We start from the raw sequence: 22,887 nt of genomic DNA, 5'->3' as shown, positions 1-22,887 counted from the left end.
AAGAAAATTTTTCTATATTTGAGAAGGTGCATTTGGTATAATTTTATACCGTATATATCTGAAAATTTGTAATAAACAGCGAATTTAATCCCAAATTCAGAAAGGTAAAGTGAATTTTATCTGTTTTTCTGAAATCTCTCAATATATAAAGGCGGAGAATGGGAGGATCCGTGGATGCTCACCTTGATCTCGCTGCAGTCGCTTTTCATGAAATTGGCCTGATCCGCGAGCTTGATCACCTCATCTGAAAATTGGATCGGCTTCGTGAGGATCTGCTTCACTATGTCCGCCATGATCACTCACGCGTGCATGGCTTCCTTCGGTTGAGGCTTTCTGCTCTTTCTCTAATACCTCCCGATTCGGTCACGATTATTCTCTTCACACCGTTCACGACGGAGGAGGTTGTGGTGGCCATGGTGGTGGTGGTGGTGGAGATGGGAGTGGTGAAACGTAATTGTTGTCTCTTTCTGTGGTGTTTTTCTTTGTTTGCATTAAAACCAGAAAAAGAAAGAGAGGCTGTTACAACCTTATTAATAGGGACGATGATGCTTCAACGACCTTTAAACTCCCAAGCATTAGAGCATTCACATCTGCGCGAGCACAAGCTCGTCCGTCCGTCCGTGCCAGCGACGCGGATGAGCTGTCCGCCGCTGGCACGGCGCTACTCGATGCATCGAGCACGTCTGTGCCAGCGAGCAGGCGACGTGCAGCTTCCTATTGGCCAACGGCATAGCCGTTGGCAATTTAAATTTTTTTAAAAAAAAAATTGGATTTTAATTAAAAAATCGGATTAAAAATAAAAAAAAATTCCCACTTCCCAAAAAATTATATCCGTTTTCTACCCACTTTTAATTTATTTTTCGATTTTTTCCCCCAAAAATACACATTTTCATCTATAAATACCCCCACTTCCACACCAAAAATTCACACCACACTGCACAATTCTCATCTAAATTCTCTCATTTCCATTCTCAATTCTCAATCTTTCTTTCACTCTTACTCTTACAACAAAACAATGTCTGGCCACGGCGATCACCCCCCGGCTCCCACGGTTGGAACCCCGATTGGTTCGGTTCACAACCGTTTCCTAGTCCGAAAACGAATATTCGTCCCTCCTCAAACCCAAGGTTCGGAAGTTTCGGGTGGCTACCGGCCTTACCCGATCAACGACCAAGATGCCCCCGAAGGGCAATACGGGTGGACACCCGAGCCTAGAGCGAGGTTGAGCGGCCCCTCCCAAACTCCTACTCCTCCTACTCGCGGTGTCCGCACACTCCGGCGGAGATGGAGCAATTGTTCAAAGCGTTCTTGTCAATCTCCGAAGATCCGGAGATTGGCACGAACCAATCCGGTGATCATTATTAGTAGCGCATCTGTCGCCGGTACAATGAAAACCGGCCTTCTGGAACAATCGAGCGCAACGAGAGTATGGTGCGCAACGCCATATACAGAGCCAACGAAGAAATCCAAAAGTTCTAGGGGTATTACCTCCAGAAAAAGCGGTCGGCGGGGAGCGGCCGGAGCGAGGTCGACATCATCAGTTCCGCCTTGTCGACCTACCAATCCATGAACTGCAAGCCGTTCAAGTACCTCAATATTTGGCAGGAGACGCGGTCGCATCCAAGTATAGGGGAAGCGTAACATCCTCCTCTAGCGACTCCTCCAAACGGTCAAGGTCGGTATCCCTATCCGACGCCGGCTCCGAAGACGTGGCTAGCCAACTTGCCGGAGCTAACTTGGGTAGCCCCGACGCCGGCCCGAGCGGTTCCCAACGCCGACCGCAAGGAAGGAAGAAGGCGGCGGCCAACCGCCGTCGCGCCGCGACTCCATCCGCTCCCGCTCCCTATGTGCCACCTCAACTCCCTACCAACTCGTTGTGGGGGGTTTTGACCCAACTCAATTTGACCGATATGTCAAATATGACCCCCGAGCAATTTCGATCGCATGTGGCGATGATACGGGGTCTCCAAAGAACGTTGGGGGTATTGCCGATGATGACTAGTCTTCCCCGGGGGCATTTTTACGCTTAAATTACGTAATTTTTATTTTTTAGGATTTTAAGTATGTAATTTTTATTTTTTAGTATTTTAATTATGCAATTTTTATTTTTTATGAATTTAATTATGTAATTTTTATTTTTTTGTAATTTATAATATTATTCCGGGTATTTTTAATGTATTTTAATTTTGTGGAAATGTTTTTATTTAAATTGAATAATAGAATGGTGGGACCCTAGTACTCGTTCTTGCGGAAGAAAGAACGCGGATGTGGGTGTTGTGCTCTTGCCTAAGAGCAGGTAGAAAAAGTGGGGTCGGGCCTACATCCATACTCATTGGCAAGAGCAGGGATGTGAATGTTTTTACAAATCCCCCATACGACTAATTAATTGCTACTTCCATTATATTGGTAGCAAATCTTTGAAGTAATTGCCCATGCTCGATTAATCTAATTCCTATGCTCCTAAATCTAGTAACGTCAATTTATAAGCAACACGCCATTGTATCACCTATTTATATCATGTGTTTTTATTTTGTCAATTAGTGCAGCCTATTTTCATTAGTAGTAACTGATGAATCCCCTATTTACATGTTGTATTTTTATTTTGTCAATTAGTAGTCTATTTTATTAGTAACTGATTGTCCTAGAAATCCCAAAATTAGATAAGTGTGGTATACAATCTTCATCCTATAAAAATACACTTCACATATGAATTTTAATTCATAATTGATAAAAAGGAAAGAGATTGAAATAAAAATTTTTATTAAAATATTAGTATATTAGTAAAGAATGGGGTTTTGTCCGATTCATTACAAAAAAGTTATTAAAAATAAAAAATTGACTTACTTTTATGAGACAATCCAAGATGGAAAAAATGTCTATTTTAATGGAACCTGATATATTAATATTACTCTCGTTAAAAATAAAATAAAAATCTTAGTCGTAAAAGAGATATGTTTTAATGTAAAATTAATAAAATAAGAAAGAGACGAAAAGAAAAAGTGGTTTACATATTGGTAGAAAGAAAACTTATTATAAATAAATAGTAATAAAAATTTACGAGACTATCTTTCAGAGGTACTATAATTTCAACAAATACAAACTTCATCTGTAAGAATCAATGCCTCAGTGTTTGGTAACCAATAACTTTTTTGAAGCACAATCCTCTACAAAGAAATATGATACAGTTATATGCTACAATATGTGTGAATTGAGATACATGTGTTTAGTCTTGCTTTTTTTCCTTTTCCCTACTAATGTTTGTGTGAGTGGGTTTAAGCCTGTGGTTCCCAGAAACGGGCGTCTGTTATTTCCTGTCACAAAACAAAAGAATTTGTAGCGGGCCGCTGTCACGAGAGCCACAGACCGCAGTAGCCGGCCATGCTGCACGATCTTCTCCTGCACGACATAGAATCGACACCACAGTCGTCATCAGTGAGACATCTATAATCAGCACGAGTGTCTGGGATGTGACAAACACTTTCGAGCTGCTCGTGGTCGTGCCTGCAGTTTGGCGATGTTGCTGGACATATCCGCTGTGACATTGCACTGGCTCGTTTTCGGCGCTCCTCGCTCTGCAAATAAGTTGAGAACTGTTTCAGATCTTGTGATTAGTGGACAGTGTTGGTTTTTCATTTGCAGCCAATGGTTAAACACACTGCATTCAACCAAACTTACAACCAAAATACAAAAGACTCTGTAAGATAATCTGATGGCGGAACATCCATCACACGTGTCAAATCTCAGGATTCAAGCCCGTCTCAAATGGCATGACTGATCATTTTACACAAAATTCTGCTCACATTGTATGAACTTTCTTCTGGGCCATATTTACATATATAAGTCCAATGAAAGATAAAGATAAACATCTCCTACTCTCAAGGACTAACAACTAGATATCAAAATGAAGTAAGATTACTATTTAGTAAGAGCAAATATGAAAAATGGAAGAAAATTATCTCAAACAAATCAGTAATCCAAAGGCACAGAAATTAAGCAATACCTTAACTGATGTCCAATTACTGGGAATATATGCCTCGGGAAGTCTCTCATGCCAAGAGCTTAAAATAGGCAGTGGGTGGCCTTCAGTTGTAAATACATAATTTCGGTTGACCAAAAATGAATCATCAAACAGAAGATACAGGTATTTGCACCTACACAATGACAAAAGATCAGAGCATCTCAGAGTATTCACAAATGCTGAGTTACTAATGAAAATATTTGTAAAAATTCTATGACTACATAAAATGCTAAAAAGAAAAGGTTATAACAAACTGGCAGTATCCATCGATGATTAGAGTAAAACTCACGTCTCAGCGAGGAAAAAACTGTGCTGATGGTCTTCCAGCTCCATGGTTGTTACATCTCTAATGCTGGCAAAGCCACCTTCGACTCGTGTGTGCAAATTGATAGAATCCACTATTGACTCCCCCACTTGTAGATACCACGGATCTGACAAATATGGTGCAGGTGGTTTTATATTAGCTTGATGACGAATATGGTGCAGGTACTTTTACCTATGCCAATTATAGAACATATTAAACTTATTTTTTAGTACAAAACTCGTTGCTTTGCTTAAATATACTGTACGTTTTTGAGAATATATAATTTACCTTGTCTAATATAACTATCAAAGCTTGTTTAAGATCACTTTGACTTGAACACTAGTGTTGAACTTGTTTAACAACAACTAATACTATAATTTAACAACATATAACTGTCAAGCTCATTTAAGATCAATTTAGCTCTTTAAGTAATGCTTGGTAAGATTTAAACCCTGAATGTAAATACCACTGCAATAGTTTACCTTTGGTTGCTTGATACAGGTAAAATGTCGATTCTGCCAACTCTGGGCGTAAGGGATAGTATTTCTCAGTAGGATGCAGCATTTGATGATCCAGGAGATATCTGAATAGCAGAAAACCTCAAAAAAAAATAAGTATAAATATGCAGGAAGAAAAGAACAACAAATAGTACAGAAGTAGAACAAAAAGCAATACCTCTCTGGTATTACTCCAAACTTCTGCCATACATAGAAAAATTCACGATGTGACGAGTTAGCGGCAGTGATGTCCCCAACAAGAACCTAGCTACCACAACAAATATCAAGAATAAACTTCCACATTCAAATTGGTGAGGAAATCCTACGAATCTACGATTTGCTAATACCTGAAGGCCAGGCCAAAATGCTTGTAGGCTTGTAAGTTGCCAGTACGTTGCTCTTCCTGTCCTCATATCAGCTTCATGGTACCTAGTGACCGGTAAATACTTAGTAAAACTTCTTCAAAGCATAATATAGAAAATTATCTCTGCCTAATAAACAATAATGGGACAGAAATGATAGCAAGATAACCACCATACCAAACTTAAAAGTTGATGGGGCTACAAAACGTACAAGGGTGAAATACTGAAGAATAAAGAGAAAAATAGCATCCCAAAAAAGGGAAAAGAATAAGTAGGAAGAGAACCCTTTCAGACTTTCTTCTATTCATTCAGGTGATTGCAGATTAGAGGAAGAGGATATTTCAAACCTCAAACAATGAAGAAATGTGAAGCAGATATGTGCGGAATAAACACTTTGGACTGAAGGGTTTACCAAGGACCATGTCGAAAATATTTTTGCACAGCAGTGTAAGCAGGCTGAAACATCCTCCAGAATTCATCCCTTCCGAATAAAATGTGAGCTTTAACTAGATACTCGTAGAACGAATCAACACCTTGAAGGACAAGAAAGTGGTTTAGAATTGCGTAAAGAAATGATGCTTTGATTACTTGATATTATGCAATAGCTTCTGGTAAAAGGTGATGTGTGTTCTGAGGTAGTCCGAATATTGGCTGCAAAGAATCATACCAGCTCCAATTCCAGAAGAAAACTCTATCCATTCCCCAGTTTCTACATCAAGTGTTGTTCCCACGAGATTTAAAGAGCTCCTCATGCTCCATAACTTGCGCAGAGCACGTAGAGCAGCAGACTCAAATCTTGGGTCACCGGTTAAATGTGACAGTGCTCCCATTTCAAGAATTAGAGAACCTAGTACCAAACAAAGGAAATTAGCATCTAACACGATATCGAATAAGCACCAAATTTGAAAGGGTTTCTCCGAGGGAGTTCATACCACAACCAGATGTGCTTGTTTCTGTTATCTCATTCTCCATCACACCATGCTGCACACACAATTTTGTTCGTATACAATATGAGAAACAATATAGGTGCAAGTGTGCAATATATACTAATAGATAATCATGCTATAAGTAATATCAAAACTACACTAGAGAAGAACCTTCTTATGTTCAAAAAACAAACGTAATTTCAACCATTTACATATTCATGTTTCATGCACTTCTACACTCAAAGTTACTGTCTTGATGTCAAGGTTCGCAATTTCATTACATAAACTAAAGTTAGTATTCAACTATTTAATGCATAATTCAATCAGTTACCTTCAAGTTGATCCATGCGTAAGGCAGTCCAGTGGGGGTATCAAATGCAGGTAAAAAACGTCTTCCTAGCTCCTCAGCGAGGACAAGAAGTTGATTACTATAAGTTCCTTTAGTTAACCTGTTCGTAGAATCAGTTGCAAGAATATGAGCAGACACAAGTCCTCCAAGTACTCTTATGTTGCACTACATGATATCAAGCAAAGGCAAAGAATATGATTAAAACTCCCAAAAGCACAATCAATGATGGAAATGTTATTTCTACAGTGTGTCATGATCATATTAGATATAGCCACTAAAATTCAATAATAATAGTTGTACAACAAGAAAACGCCTCAACGGGAAAGGTTTTAAGCAGTAAGATCAAGATTATATTCAAATACAAAACCGAAAAAATAATTCATTACCTCAAAGAGGTTTATCCTGGCATCAACATCAAATGTAAGATTCTCAGATAACCAAAGAACTCCCTTCTCAAACTCGGTATTGTTTCCCAGAATTACAAGGCTGAAAGTAAAAGAGGACATCAGAACCATTTTGACGGCAATATGATGTCACCACTAAAATGATACCAGGATGAGATAACCAGAACTGGTTTAAACTTTAAAGCCAGATTAAGTTAAAGGTGCACATCGAACCTGGACAGAGATTCAATGAGGGTGAGTGCTGAACCATTATATTCTTGTGGCAGACGTTCAAGCTAAAACTCAGAAAGAATTCAGTGATATTTTAATAGGACTTTAAATTATTATATGCTTCTCCAAGTATAACCACTCACCTTGAGATTTCCAAGCTCACTTAGAGAATTCGTGAATGATTTTGTCAGAGGCTTCAATTCGTCATGCTGAAAAACAAGTCATCTGAATTAAATTTTTGAGCCATGATGAATGGTGGATTAATCTCACAGGATCTGTAATTAACATATAATCAAAGACTAACCGGGAAAGCATACGTCATATAGTTGTCATAGGCATGGTAAAACCTGTCACAGAGATGAGATGAGATGAGTGAGTATACACTACAGAATACAGACTTCTGTGAAACGCCAGTTTGATTAGTTATCTTTTCTCAAACCAATTTCAGGTTCAGAAAACTTACTTTGTTCGCCAAGCATGTTCCAATATCATAAAGCCTTGTATAACTTAGTGGGTTAGGGTTGATTACTAAAATCCAACCCCATCCAATGTTTACTTTCCTTCATTTTAAATGGATGACTAAATGAAGAATATCTATGTGGGATATGGTTTTTAATTGTCCTTCTTCTTCTTCTCAATACGTCAAAGTAACAAAGGATATATGTATCCTTTTTTATTAGTATATCCTACCACATATCCACTAAACTATATAATATACATGCATTGAAGTAGACAAGACCCGAAATAGACCTTACATACTAAAAAAGCTTTACCTGTCATGCATCGGAAAACTAAAGGTGTGATTCTATTCTAAATACTTAGTAGGAGTACTAAATTGAGAATCTGGATATCGAACTATATGGGGTAATTCGGTCGTTATGAAAATCGTAAAGGTGCAGGTCCATGTCTTCGAGTGCCTTTCATAAACATACAATCACACGGGAGTGGTGTAGCTCTAACACACATTTCTAGTCCATTGGTGCTCACTGCTCAACATATAAAATTTATGAATCTAACAAATTCATGACAACAACATCATCATTTCCCCTTTCTCAAACACCCCAATCAAACTGAAAATCTATTACCTCCAAATGCCCTATCTAAAACAGAGCAAATCAACGCCCAATTAATCAATTACTCAATGCAGCATGTAGCAAACACACATCACATATCAAAACCAGTAAAACAAAATCACAAACATAAAGCAAGAAATCAAAAACTAAAAAAACTCCCCAAACAAGACAGGAAACAGTTTAACTAACAATCAGCTGGATTAATTGCTATTTCCACAGCGATCGGTTCAAGTAGTTGTAATCCCAATATCAAGAAACAGTGTGGAAGATTGAATTGAGAAGAGATAGAAAATTACATCTGGCGGACTTTTTGGCTCATCCGCTTCTTCTTAGCAGCATAAGGGTCTGACTTTGAGGAAGAGATTTGGGAGTAAAATGTGGAAAAAATCAGCATAAATATGAGAAACGATGCCCATCTCTTTCCAAGCAACATAGATTATCCGTTTGCGCATAAATCGGAAGGCCAGAATAGTAGTATTTGAGTTCGAAAGTTACGATTATAGGAGTCTGAATTTTGGGGATAACCTTTTTACACCGCCGAGTTGAGTTTTGTTTGGTTTTGAGGTTCATCTCTTTTTCAAAAAAAAAAACTATTTTTTGCTTTTAATATTAAATCAAATTATACACATACGTTATTAATTTTATTTGACGAGTTTTTTTAATGGAGTAGGATTTTGGTTTTTTTTCTTTTTGTTTTACAGAAATATACTAAGAAACAAATAATTGATTTGATTCCTAAAAAATCGCCACCTTACAAAAAATTATCTATCCAAATTGTGATACGTTAATCATTGGTTTTGTGGAATTTTTGTATTGAAACAATTCCGTGATTAAAACTTGACATCAATATGTACTACAAAATTTTATATGATTAAAATTTGACACTGATACCATGAGTAAATATTGACAATAATCCCAATCTTGACAATTTATATGATGGGAATTTTGAGACTATTTTATAATTATTATTTGTAAGAATTGTCACAATGAATAACACAGTGTATATTACAGATAGTTATTTTAATACTACTACTATATTATTTGCATTTTCTTATGAACGAGTAAGAAAAACATAATAGCAGTAAATCATACTAATGCGTATAGCAAATCGTGTAATCCATAATTAATTGAACAGATAAGATCAAGATATGTAAAACTCCATATTTCAATTCGAGTAAATATATCCAAATATGCTATGGCATATATATATATGAATTTAGTTTCATTTTCCTTTTGTTGTTGATAATAACAAATAAGCATTTAGTTTGATTTTTCATTCGATTTTGATATAACTATAAGAAAGTCAACCATCCGAATTTCATCTTTAATTCGTCAAAATATCATAATATGTTGAATGTATTGAATGAGAATATATTTTACCTGTGTTAAATGAGAATGCCCTTTTCTGCGAATGATTTTTAGCTTGAAAAATAGAATTTGGAATTGTCTAGATATCCTACTTAAAAAATTGGATACCCGTGTCAAAAAATGGATTTGAAAAGTTAATATGTCAATTTGGGTACTCAAAAATGGGCGAATTCGTGCATCTGATATCCATAAAGCGGTTAGCTCAAAAATTATACTCCATCCGTCCCAAAAAAATACTCCCTCCGTCCCATGCTACTCGCACTTTTCATTTTAGGCCGTAAATTTGGGATTGATTTTTTTGTGTAATTAAAAAAGAATTTTAGGTGTAATGAGACATCACTTAATAAAAGAGCTCTTAACTTAAACTAACATATTAATTAAATGCATTAATTCTAACTTAAATTATAAATAGTGTAAGGACTTTGTGACGAGCCGAAAAGCAAACGTGCGAGTAGCACGGGACGAAGGGAGTATGTAATTTGGGTTCGGCACGGTTCTAATGCAAAAATGGTTAAGTAAGAGAGAGGTAAAGAAAAAAAATAATTAAAGTATGTTAGTGGGAAATGAGTCCCAACTCATTAGAGAGAAAAGAGTTTCCAAAATTGGAAAGTGTATATTCTTGTGGGATGGACTAAAAAAGAAAAATTGCATATTCTTGTGGGAACGGAATGAGTAGGATTTTTTATTAAAGGCGCGAATTGCCGTGATTTCAAGCTTCAAAATCCAAGTTGTGCTTACTTTAACATTATCCACATACACGTTAACAACTATATTATTCTTTATTAAAATACACAGCACTATGGTATGGAATATATCAAATTTATATTGATCAATCAATAAGAATTTAATCGCAAACATATTATTGTTGTGGAAGAGGAATTGCTTATTATATGGAATAAATTATCAAATCTCTATCGATCAATCAATAATAATTCAATCACAAAGGAATTGGCATGTCGCGCCACTTGTTAGTGATCGAATGCACTGATAATTTAGTAGTATGATTTTTCTTCTATTAACTAAAAATAAAATAATTATTAATTTAAGTAAACATCATAACATATGGTCACTCATTGTTAGTGTGTCTTAATAATTATATGATTGACCTATGAGACATGAGATGTTGGTTGCCTTGCCGCAGCTAATATAAACGCACAGAATCTCCTTGCGAGAAGCAATCCCGAAGATTTGTTTATTTAATTCGAAGAAAAGAAACAGAAGTTAGATAGCAGCAGCAAACTAAAAAAGATTGCTTGAATTAAAGAAAACATGATCTGAAATCTAAAACTAATTAATGCATAGAAGTACTAATAGTGACAAAGATTAGTCCATGTCATACCAGATTCAATTTTCACTCCGTAGAAGACATGTGCAAGAATTTCACTCAATTGCAAGGTCGTTGTATGTCTTCTTCACTAGCTAATTTGTCGTGTCTATGTGGTTGAAGCCAAGATGGGTGAGTTGCTTAGCTATAGCAAAAAAGTGGTAGTTCACCCTCTGCTCATTGTAGGCCTGCCCTGCCCTACTGAAAGGGTGATCCCGTCCTTGAACAAGAGCTCCTCCAAGCAGTCAAAACAAGGAAGTCGCAGTGGAATATCTCTTCATATGCTTTGTTGTCCAAGTAGCACCTACATTGTACTCAACGAGTAATGATGCCAATGCACGCTTGGCACTTCCTAGTGGAGTATATTCTTATTTGACAATTATCATTCGGGCAATTGAAGACGTGTCTGACTTGCCGGCACATCAAATGCTCACTTGTTAATCGCCAATCCTTAGATGCTTGATATAGGACAGTGCAACAAAATTCAATACTTTCATCATGTTCAAGAGGTCTTCACCATTGAGTTTGATAGATCCAACCACGCTTAGCTTAGTCAACTCTAGAATTCTCTCAAGCCCATGCTTGAGGCCATCATTATTGATATTACAACATTGAATAAGGCTCAAGCTGCAATGTATCAACCACATAAGACCCTCATGATCATTGGTTATCTTAAAATTCAACGGATTGTCAATGTGGATGCTTGTCCAAAGATAAGGATCCTCTTGGACAACATCACACAACGGATTACATATAGCCGATTAACAAATCCTAACAAAAAAGATAACATATTTATGTCAAGCTCTTTCACTAACGACAACTCTTTTAATATGCTAGAACACACACATATATATATATTAACTTATCGATGTTTTAGAACTATCCACTCGTTCATTTATATTCTATTTATCTACATAATTTATGTTTAAGTATCTAGTTATTTCGATTACAAAAATCTAGATAATTTTGGTACAAATTAATATCTAGATAGTTTTAATTTAGCTCTAGGGATTACATGACCACCAGCCTCTGCATGGTTCGGTCTGATACCACATGTAGCGACGACTCTCATACCTATAAGGACTCAGACTCCCACAGTCCACAGAGCAACCCATCTTAGAATCATCCATACTAAGCACGCTTAACCATGCAATTTTTCAATGATGGAATCGAAAAATAAGATGTAACTGCACGAATAGCACATATTAAACAGGTTTTAGCATTCCCTGCGTACTCTTAGAATATGTCCCTACGTACGTACTCTTATAATCCCTCTATTTTTCGTATTAGGAGTCGCTCATTGTTCATGCATATGGACTGACATTCACCTATGTATCGACAATTACTTTTTACTTTTGCTCCGAACGTTACACAAGGTATTATCATTTATCATCCTATTTTTTCAAGTAGCCTTTTATATGTTGATGATTTTTTTTGTCGATGCGTCAACTATTAGATTTTTCTTCATGTGGGAAAAAAAAGAGTTTGTGTTGCCATTTCGCATGTAGAATACAACGACACTTAATGTAACAAAATTTAAATTGCTGAACAGTTATGAGTTCTTTCCACTCGGGACTTGTTCTAAGTCGCACTAAATAAAAATAGCAGCTCATATTTTATGATTATATATTCAAGAGTTTTGTGTTGGATCAAAAATATTTTAGTGGAGTATTTTGTAATTTGAGATGTCTCACTGATCTATTGACATATTCCTAAAATAAAATTACTATTATTATTTTTACTTTATTTTCTATTATAGTTTATTGACTTAATATTTGATTCATGTAACAGTACTGCATATAATATGTACCAACATAAAATGTAACTAGAATACAACAAAGAACGTATTATATGTAAAATATAAAATTTAAATGAATTATAAAATTAAACTAAAATTTAGTATTTCATAAATATAATTAAAGTACTATACATAAAAGCATATGTATTAATTAATAAATTATTCTATACGTAAATTAGATCGCCTCATAATTTCATTATTTTACGATAAATCATTTTAAATATGTATATAATTTTTCTATAAACAACTCAATATGAATTTAAAACAAAACCCAGGAAATTTGTGTATTCACCAAAATAATACGGATACAAAATTCGAAAAAGATTAAGCCATGTAGATATTGTATATTCAAAAGTTGGGCCCAAATGAATGGCCATATATGGGCCGAATATTCTCCGGCTTACTTTGTATTTGGCCCAACAAGTACATATTTGGGGTGAAGAAATAAAGTACGGGGAAGGATTTGGAATATTGTTGTTTTTGAGGGGGGTAGTTGGAATATTATTTTTCCGGAATATAAATACAGTCTTCCATGGATAACAATTGCTTTATTTTTTTGGTTAAAATACAAAGATTGGTTGTAGAACGAAAATGGAAAAAAATAGTAGATTTTATTCACACATTTGTTTTGCATTAATAAATTGATTATTAGAGAAAAAGAAAATAATGAGAAAATAAATGAAAGTTGGATATAAATTTGCCCACCATTATAATTTTTTATCTCTATTTCTATATATCCGATTAGAAATTCTGAAGCATTGATTTTCCTTTTAATTACAAAATATTCATAGGCATGGTTTTTCCAATCTAATTTGAAATTCGAGCCAACTCAAGGTAAAGCCAAAATAAAACACATGAATCTAACATTAATTATCTTATATACCATTTCAAAGCCAAAATAAAACACACGATCCCTTTTATTTTTTGGATTGAAATTTGTATTGCTATTTTCATTGTTTTGGTGTCAAATGAAATTTCTGTTATTCTGTATACGCATTTTACTTATTCCGAACCACAACATATATTGACTCTGATTCCAGTTATGTATAGAAGAAAGATTAAACTTGATTTGCTCTAATTTTGTGTTAAGCTTTTTTTCTTGATTTATTCTTGTCGAGTTTGGCTCCGTTAGATTTATTCTTGTTTCCAATAACTTCAAGTTAAGTAATGATAGGGGAGTGTTATATTACTAACTCAATATTTAATTGCTAACTACAATTAAATAATAGCCATTAGATATTCAAATCAAGTGCCTAGATCATCAGTTCCAGAATATCAATACGATCAACAAAAAACGTCAATACAAGTATTAAGGTCAATTTGCAACAAATTAGTTGTAAATAACTTTTGAAAAATATCTCATAACTTTAAAACGCATATAACTTTCTAGATTTAAATTATTTTTTCGCACAACATATATCAAATTAAAGATAATTTGCATATATCAAATTAAAGATAATTTCATAAGGATTCTAACGAGATCTCACTTCCATATGTTCCGATGTCAAAATTTTAAAAAAAATTCAAAAATTTTCATAAATTTCGTTAACAGCTTTATATCAATACACGAAACATAATATGTTAATACAATGATTGTACAATGTCAATATGAAATTGTATTGACATTGTTATGTCTTTGTGTTGATGTATTTCATACACTGTATTGACATTATGTTTCTAAACCCTAAATTTGATACTTATTATCTTTTTAATATGAAAAAATGAAAAATGAAATTACACATGACAAATTGTAGACAACAAGATTTCTAAAATTATATGGTCTTAAATTAGTTGTAGTTAGCAATTGATCACTCCCCAGTAATGATATTACGGAAACTTAACTTGTATCACTTCTATCAAACTTCTAAAGTTCACAACTTTGGTCAAGATATCCGTCATAATTATTTTGTTAATTATTTTGTAGTGTTGCAACGGATCTTACACTAATTGTGATTTTATTGTCACAAAATGACAAAAGATATTACATGTCCTTGTTGGGCAAAAGCTAGCAATGAATCTCAAATTAAATCAAATTTGAAGTCTAGATATACAGTATGGGTCACATCATTTTCTCTATTTCTGTCAAGATATAATATTGGAACAGTTATTAATGTCGGCGACCGACTCTAATATCATCATACTGTTGCGGTATATATCAAAACGATTTTCTAATTACGCTTCTCCTGAGTGTCACATACTAAAATAGGTTCCGATTCTTATTATAATTTGATTAATTATACTTTGATTAATTTGTGACAATATTCATTCCAAATTCTATAAAAACACCTTAAACTCAAAACGGTCTAGCATTCTAAATTATCCATATCCTAGAACTCGACAATATCATCATTCCCGAGCAAAGTGCATGATTAACTTTACTTACATATATAGATTGTGTGTATGTATAGAATTGTCTACGCATGAATGAAAGCTATGAAGAAGTAAGTATAAAGCCAATAATACAAAACGAGAACAGACAGAAAAGGTGAAGACATTTTCAAGGAATAAAAGGACTGAATTGCTGCTGCAATTTATTTTTTCTTTTCTTAAATGACAAAGAAAATATGAAAAAGCTGATAAATGGGTTCCAATTATTTGTTCCTTTTCAGTAGAAACAGCAACTTAAATAGCTCGCAATTTGATGTGTCACGCTTTCCAGGAAATACAATATTTTTATTTCGTATATATTTTTGTGGAATGGGAAAGAATACATACCCTATATTCAGCTCTGCTTTCTCTGGCTGGCGCTATATTATTCTCTGGGCTCAATATATTGTAAATTTTCATTTTTCAAGAATGTTTGATTCCATTGTGTTTTAAACTATTTATGTGGTTGTGTGTAGGTCTAACTTTAACTAAACCCAATAAAGCATATAATCAGCATATTCATCTTCTCCCATATACAGAAATAAACAGCCTTTACTGTTGCCAAAAGCAAAACCAACTTACATCATATTTAGATAATTATGTACATTAGTACATAGGAGATTCATTTCATAACTTTTTTTTAATGTCAAAATTAAACACACAATTATATCACTTTGTGAATATTAGTTCCTGATACCCTAATTTTGAAATCCTACTCAATATTAGAAATTGATATGCTTTGTGACAACTAATATTATTGTATCAATCGGAGAACTGATGATTTTTCACTTTTCAAAATTCTCATTTTTAAAATGTTTACACTAGAACTGCCCCTTAGTGCATATTTACATATATACTCACCAAGAATTAACTCAAAAACTTATAAATAATACTCCCTCCGTCCCTAATAGGAGTCGTTGTTTGACCGGGCACGAGTTTTAAGAAATGTAAAGAAAAGTTGGTTGAAAAAGTTAGTGGAATGTGGGACCCATTTTTTATATTAATTTTATAATAAAATGTGAGTGGAGTGAGTTAGTGGAATGTGAGACCTACTACCATTTATGGTAAAATGAAGAGTGACTCTTAATGGGGGACGGCCAAAAAGGAAATTAGCTACTCTTATTCGGGGACGGAGGGAGTACTATTACAGTACTTTTCTTTATTATAGGACGTCACATGTTATTGAGTCATATCAGCACAGGATCTTGTTTAAATTTTATAACTTTTGTTTAATAATTTAAGGACAAAAATGTGACATTTAGGGTCCAACTAGGGTTGAAAGGACAAAGGAGACATCATTGATATATATACTACACAGAGAAAGATAAAGCTTCAATCTTGCAAGGAATATTAGACACAAAAACCTTGGAATTTTCTTCATTCTCTCTCAACATCAATCATCATGCCCTCCTCACCTTTCCCCATTAATCACCACCTCCACCACCACCATCATTGCATCCACCACAACTCCCCACCCATCACACATATCTAGCAAGCTGTGAGCTCAGATCAAGAGAAAAAAGAGATAGCTTCTCTCTCTCTTGAACAGAAAGAAACCCTACTGATAAACTTGGCCTGATCAGAGAAGATGGAGGCTAGCTCAAGGAGACTTCTAGATTCTTCTTAGAAGGTTTAAGATCTTCTCTTTTGGTATCTTCGATCGATCTCTCAGGGAATCAAGCCGTTCGGTCCGAATTCATCTTTTTAATTTACTAGAGTTTAATAGATTTTGTGTTTGATGCTTTATTTCATTTTATTTCTATGGTGTGGGATTTCTCAAATTTTCTTGGTGACTTTTATTATAAATAAGGTGAAGCTAGTTTGAATTATTTTTTTCTGTGTTGGTTTGTTTAGATCTATATTTTTACATATAGATCTTTCTATGAATAATAAACTTGTTCATTCATTTGTTCTATCTCTCTATTTCTGTCTTATATATTGTGGTTTATTTATGATGAGTTTTGCATTATTTTATAGAACTACTTATTAGAAACTGTAGCGATACACACGAGCAAGCTAAAATGTCATACAGAAACTAAATCCAAGTATATAAATCTTTTGGTTTAAGTTTAAGATCATGAAGTGGAATTTTTGTCAAATTTTTCAAGATTAATGGCTATTATTCATATCATATAGAATTAAGCGATACTACTAAACTTCATAATAAATTTAGTAATTATTACATACACATTTAAAGGTATTTCATTAGTTGTAATAATATTTGACATTCTCGGTGTGGTTGAGGAGTCTAAACTAATTGATTGCGAGGGTTGAGATATCCAAAATTAAAGTTGGGTATATTTTAATTTCAATTTTTTTGAATAAATATTGCTTATGATGTATGATGCTATATAATAATTTATTTTTTATCTATACTCAAATACCTTTCAATAAATATAATAATAATAATAATAGCTCTCCTAAATTCCTAATTGATGACCAAATTTAGTTAAGTCAGAATTCAAGAACCCAATTAGAAAAGTATACGCAAAAGTTCAGAGAACAAAATACATTATTCCCACAACTATAAAAAATAAATATAAAGGGATCAAATAAATACTTTTACTGCTAAAATATAAAGGGGTTTTTAAATAAAAGTTGCTTTTGGCAGAATAAATAAGTTGTAGGTGGTCTGAGTTAATGTTTGACCTGATAAAGTCATCCATGCTATACCACCTTCATTCCACTTTCTTCTTAACTTTGAGTGAATTATTTTTATGGCCAAACACTCAGATTATGAGATAATGGAAAGTGAACCTTCACTTTTTCAATATTTTCAATTATTATTCTTATTTTCAAGTAACTATTAAAAACTAAAAGTCAATTTAGTTAAATTTAATCTATTGTAGAGATACGGGTTTAATTTCTACTTTATGATGTAGCTGGTTTTCTTGCAAACAGGAGTTTGTAACACTAATTTTGGAGGTCACACTTCAATTGAAACGTGCTTTTGTTTTTCAGAAATAATTTTAAGTTGCATGCATACTAATACGATTAATTTGGACATAATAATCATAAAATACATTCATAAAGCGTGTAACACAAAATAGGAAATAAATAGGCTTAGTTTTACTGGATTCGGGTTTTAAGAAATGTAATTAAAAGTGAGTGTAAAAACTAAAAGGTATGGAATATGGATCTTGTACTTATATACTCTCACTACAAAAAAAGCGTGATTTACTGACGGAATTAGTGACAGACAGTTATCCTTCTCTAATTATTGACAGAACTAGTGACGAAATGAGTATCTGAAAACAATAACATTATATTTTTATCATAGTGACGGAAATTTCCGTCAGTAAATTATTTCATTATATTATCAATGACGTTTTTTGGAGGTAAGCTCGATAAAAAGAAAATGATGTTTGGAACTGGGAATCTGGAAAAAAGCCTTGTGAGTGGACGAACTCCGGGATTGAATGCTCATGCCCCGACCGGCTTAGATCCTTCTGTGCGAGCTAAGATAAGAGAGGAATTGCGCACCGAATTGCTCGAAGAATTGCGCCAAGAATTGCACCAAGATCGCGGGAAGAATTAAAGGAAGAAATGCGCCAGGAGCTCAATGCTGACCGTGAGCAAAGAACAAAGTTGGAAAATGATGTTGTGACGATGAGGCTGTTCATGGCGACAGCCCACAAGTCCAGCCATGCTTCTGACAGTTCTGTAGGGATATGACCCATGTATCACAAACTTTATACGATCTCTTTTGTTGCTTGTTTTGTAGGGATATGACATCATACATTTCATACTTTTGTTGCTTGTTTTAACTACTAACATTTACACTTAATCATCATAATTTTTCGATTTAATGTTTATTTTGTTTATTTAATTTTATTGGTTACTAATTTTAGGTTTTTATTAATATACATCTGAAATATTAATTAAAATAGAAATTCTTGTCCAAATGCTAGATTAATGTTTATTTTGCATATTTAATTTTATTGGTTATTAATTTTAGTTTTTTTAATATTCAGGTGAAATATTAATTAAAATATAAATTCTGATCCAAATGTTGGATTAGTGACGGATTAGGCAATCACTAATCTATAAAAACGCAACACGACATTAGTGATGGACGTGCGTCGGTCTCTAATCAGCGACAGACTTTTTGTCACTACTATGAGACTAGTGAACGCAGTTGTAGTGACGGCCTAGTCCGTCACTAATTTGTACCGCTAAGGCAGCACCCAATCGATTTTGTAACAACGTATTCCGCTAGTAATGTCGTCGTTAAATTTAGTGGCGGACAGAATCAGTCATTAAAATTTTTATTGACAAGCTTTTTAATTACGGCTACATTTCGGCGGTAATCTGTCACTAATGTTGTTTAGTGACAGATATTCAATGTTTAGTGATGGATATTTCCGTCACTAAATGACGAGTGATGGATATTAGTGACGGATTAGGCAATCACTAATCTTCAAATACATTCCTCAATTAAACAATCGACACTAAAACTTCGCTCATTTTCCGGCAGCGGAAGCCGGTGGCTTTTCACGCCTCCGCCGCGGCAGCTGTTACCCCCAATTTTGAGGCATTGACTCCGTGCCAAAAGCATCAAGTTCGTCTCTACATTGACCTCCTCCTCGAATGGAACCAGGTGTTACACATTAACATTATAGCTTTCATCGTGTTTTTTTTTGGAATGCGATAGTTTTTTGATTGGCTAGAGTATGAATTTGACGGCGGTGAAAGATGAAAATTAGGTGATAGAGGACGAATTTGAGTGTTGTTGACGTTGGAAGTGGAGTAGGACTTCCTGGAGTGATTCTGGCCATGACATGCCCTAGTACTGATCATGATTTGAATTGATTTCTCAGGGAAAATGATTTGCTCTATATATTTCTGCTTACGGCTGATTTTGTGTAGCTTAGGTTGGAAAGTGACTTCGTTAGAGTCCTTGAATAAGTGCCGCGTCTTCTTAATTGGAGCATGTCGTTGCAGAATGTGCAAATTGTGCGCGATCGACCTGAGGTATGAACTTTGATGTCCTCTAGCTTTGTTTCTGTTTTTAGTGTGAGTATTTAGAATCTGTAGATTGAATTTTATGTCAAAGTGGAGCGTGTTTGTTTAATGAAGTCTACTATTCTAGCTGTTCTGTGGTATTGCTTACTATTCCTAGTAGTTAGTACTAGTGTTAATGCAGTATTAAAATCAATACGTTTTTAATGTTTCACTCGATTAGGGTGTATGCTCATACATAATCTGATCTTTGTATAGGGCAGTCAGATTGTAGGACAACACCTTGACTACAGAGAGAACTTTGATCACATTGCAGTTGCTAGAGCTGCTGAAGAAATGAGTAAATATTGGCAACTTATTTTCTTTTTACAATGGTTGGGGCCATCTATTACCTAGTAGAGTTTAAGTCATTTCTGTAATTACCTAGTAGAGTATCATTTATTCAAATGGAGGGTTTAAGTCATTTCTGTAATTACCTAGTAGAGTATCATTTAGTACAAAATTATGATATCATTCCATTTAGTTTGTTCTCCTTGCAGGAGGAAGTTGCAAAAGCTGAAAGAGCTATTCATTTGATGGGTGCTTCTATCTAGCCAACATGTTTTGGTGTTTTGCATCTCTTATATTCACTTTCACTTTTTACTGATAATGTAGGGTAGAGCTTTCAAAGATTGTTGTGTGTGAACTCTTCATCTTTCTATATAGTACTATATTCCTAAAGTATTTTTTGTAAGTCCTTCTTGGGTCCTTGACTGCATTCTCGACTTCATCTCCTTTTTAAAGTATCTTCACTAATCACTATAATTGTTCTTCTAATACCTTTCATTTGATTAGAATCCTAATACAATTCCATGTCAATATGAGCCATCAAATGTTAACAAAATCTGAGTCAATTCAGAGGAACCTCATAGCAAATTTGGACAGACAACGGCCATTATATGCCTGAACGATGGTCTGCCCCAGAAAATATCCTCAGGCACCAGGTATTCCTTCAAAGCTCCACAAGCATCTATAACAGTTCACTTACATCCTTTCTGCATCATGTCCTGCAACATCATGATGTGTTCTCTTCGATGAGACTGTTGCTTGCTTGCTTCAGGTTGAACCCATTTTCTTAAAAAATTATGTTATCTGCTCACATCTAGTTTAGGCTTGCAAAGACTTGGGTGGGACGGCGTGAGATGGCTTATAATGCATGCAAGAAGGTAATTAGGAATACTCAAATTCATTAAGAACCTATGACTTCATATCATGTTAGAGGCGACTGAAGCCTACATCTGCAACTGGATGACAACGTATTGTTATTGATTTAGCCGAACATATTATATTTATAGCCTCGAACTCAGCTGATTTAATCTTTAATTGTGATCTAGCTAGACCAGTTGGTATTAAATCCCATATTGGTTCATTCTAATAATAGTATTGTTACTCTACTCTAGAGCCTTTCCTCCTAATTACAAAGTTGGGAGCTTTATACGAAAAAAAAACAATTGGTTTTCTTGAGTTTATATTCACCTCAATTGGCACTAGTGCTTAATCATAAAGCCCATCTTGCTCCCACTCATGAACTAGGAAATCCATTTTAATTAACGGAAAATGATGATAGTATTGCATGGAGGTATAAATCAGATACTCTATAATCAGGGTGCCACGTGTCAAGGCAAAGGTGAATAAATAGGCGGTTACCACGATATCCAAGCGTGTGCACTTGGAAAGATCAAGAATCATGACGACGACCTACGACGTCCGTTGCGGCACCTACTGGATCCGCACCACCGTGAGTTCGGAGCCAGCCACCGCGCATAGATGGGTCTGCGAAATGGTCCACATCCACGGCCACGATGCCTACCGCCAAGGCTGCCTCCTGGTGGGGCTGGGCGTCCAGTGGGTCTCCAGGCACGCCGCCACGCTCCAGCTCTGCGCGGGGTCGAGCTACCTCATCTTCCAGCTCCACCACGCCGACCACTGCCCAACGCTCTGCGCAGCTTCCTCATGGACCAGAACGTCATCCGCGTCGCGCTGTGGGACCATGCGATCTGGGCGATGCTGTGGAGCTCGCGGCACGCTCTCCTGGTGGGGGATGTGCGCAGGGCGGCGTACGCGCTCATGAGGTGCGGCCGGGGAGCGACAATGGGGCAGCTGGCGGAGGAGATCATGGGGATTCCAGGGATGCGGATGGATGAAGCGGCGGCGTACAGCGACTGGGAGGATCAACAACTCACACATCAGCAGATTCAGTATGCGTGTCATGCTGTTTTTCTTCCTTTCTTGATCGCCGTGGAGCTTCACCTTTGGGAATATTTTCTCTAACTATTTCAATTCACAAATTTGGATAACCATCTCTAAATTATGTGCGTGCTACTTTTCTTTGTGATTTCATTAATCAGATCGCAGTTATGAGTTATCATTGATTTGTCTTGTTTTCGGTAACATTTCGTGATTTTGACTATTTTCATCAACTATTTGCCCTCATGCATCTGACCTTAACTTCATCCGTTTCTCGCTTTTTGGCCACATTTTGTCATTATTCGACAGTGTTTATGTATCCATCTCAGTCTAACAACTTTAACCAACTCAACAAGAGGATTCTATACATTGTCAAAGAGATTAAAAAAATAATACATGATCGATTTATGTCTAATCCTTCTTTAATTTATCATTAATGGAGTATACAAAATTACTTTACTTTCTGCCATTTAATTGCACTTTTATGGAATGTTTGGGTGAAAAGGACGAAAGAAAGTACTTCATCCTATAATAGATGTCATATTTTTTTATTAATTATTCTATAAAAAATGTTATTATATTTTATCTTTTTGGAAAAATTTCTCGTTCACATTAACGCATAAAATAACTATCTCTTTAAATTATGTGCCATTTATTATAAGACGGATGGAGTATTAGGGTTTTATTTAACATATTTCA

General features: G+C 35.1%; 1 protein-coding gene and 1 pseudogene across 1 annotated transcript; one reads left to right on the top strand and one right to left on the bottom strand.

Moving 5' to 3' along the window:
* Positions 1–3,011: 3,011 nt before the first annotated feature.
* Positions 3,012–8,655, bottom strand: LOC121789179 (alpha-mannosidase I MNS5-like). The gene is made up of 15 exons (XM_042187686.1): positions 8,440–8,655; positions 7,375–7,417; positions 7,214–7,279; positions 7,074–7,135; positions 6,843–6,942; positions 6,439–6,621; positions 6,114–6,162; positions 5,849–6,028; positions 5,594–5,714; positions 5,167–5,248; positions 4,998–5,083; positions 4,805–4,905; positions 4,308–4,449; positions 4,001–4,151; positions 3,012–3,572 (listed from the first exon to the last, which is right to left on the bottom strand). The coding sequence occupies exons 1-15, from the start codon at positions 8,574–8,576 to the stop codon at positions 3,348–3,350; spliced, it is 1,728 nt and encodes a 575-aa protein (XP_042043620.1). The 5' UTR covers positions 8,577–8,655; the 3' UTR covers positions 3,012–3,347.
* A 9,891-nt stretch (positions 8,656–18,546) lies between these two features.
* LOC121789180 lies at positions 18,547–20,977 on the top strand (annotated as a pseudogene).
* The last annotated feature ends 1,910 nt before the right edge of the window (positions 20,978–22,887 follow it).

Source organism: Salvia splendens, unplaced genomic scaffold, assembly GCF_004379255.2.
Source record: "Salvia splendens isolate huo1 unplaced genomic scaffold, SspV2 ctg160, whole genome shotgun sequence".
Lineage (NCBI taxonomy): Eukaryota > Viridiplantae > Streptophyta > Magnoliopsida > Lamiales > Lamiaceae > Salvia > Salvia splendens.
Note: the sequence above shows the minus strand (reverse complement) of the source record. Positions and strands in the feature narration are given on the sequence as shown.

Coding starts and splice junctions, on each gene's coding strand:
- LOC121789179 (XM_042187686.1), bottom strand. CDS start 8,576: ATGTTGCTTGGAAAGAGATGGGCATCGTTTCTCATATTTATGCTGATT. Junction 7,280..7,374: donor ATATGACGTATGCTTTCCCG/GTTAGTCTTTGA, acceptor CTTGTTTTTCAG/CATGACGAATTGAAGCCTCT. Junction 6,622..6,842: donor CCAGGATAAACCTCTTTGAG/GTAATGAATTAT, acceptor GATATCATGTAG/TGCAACATAAGAGTACTTGG.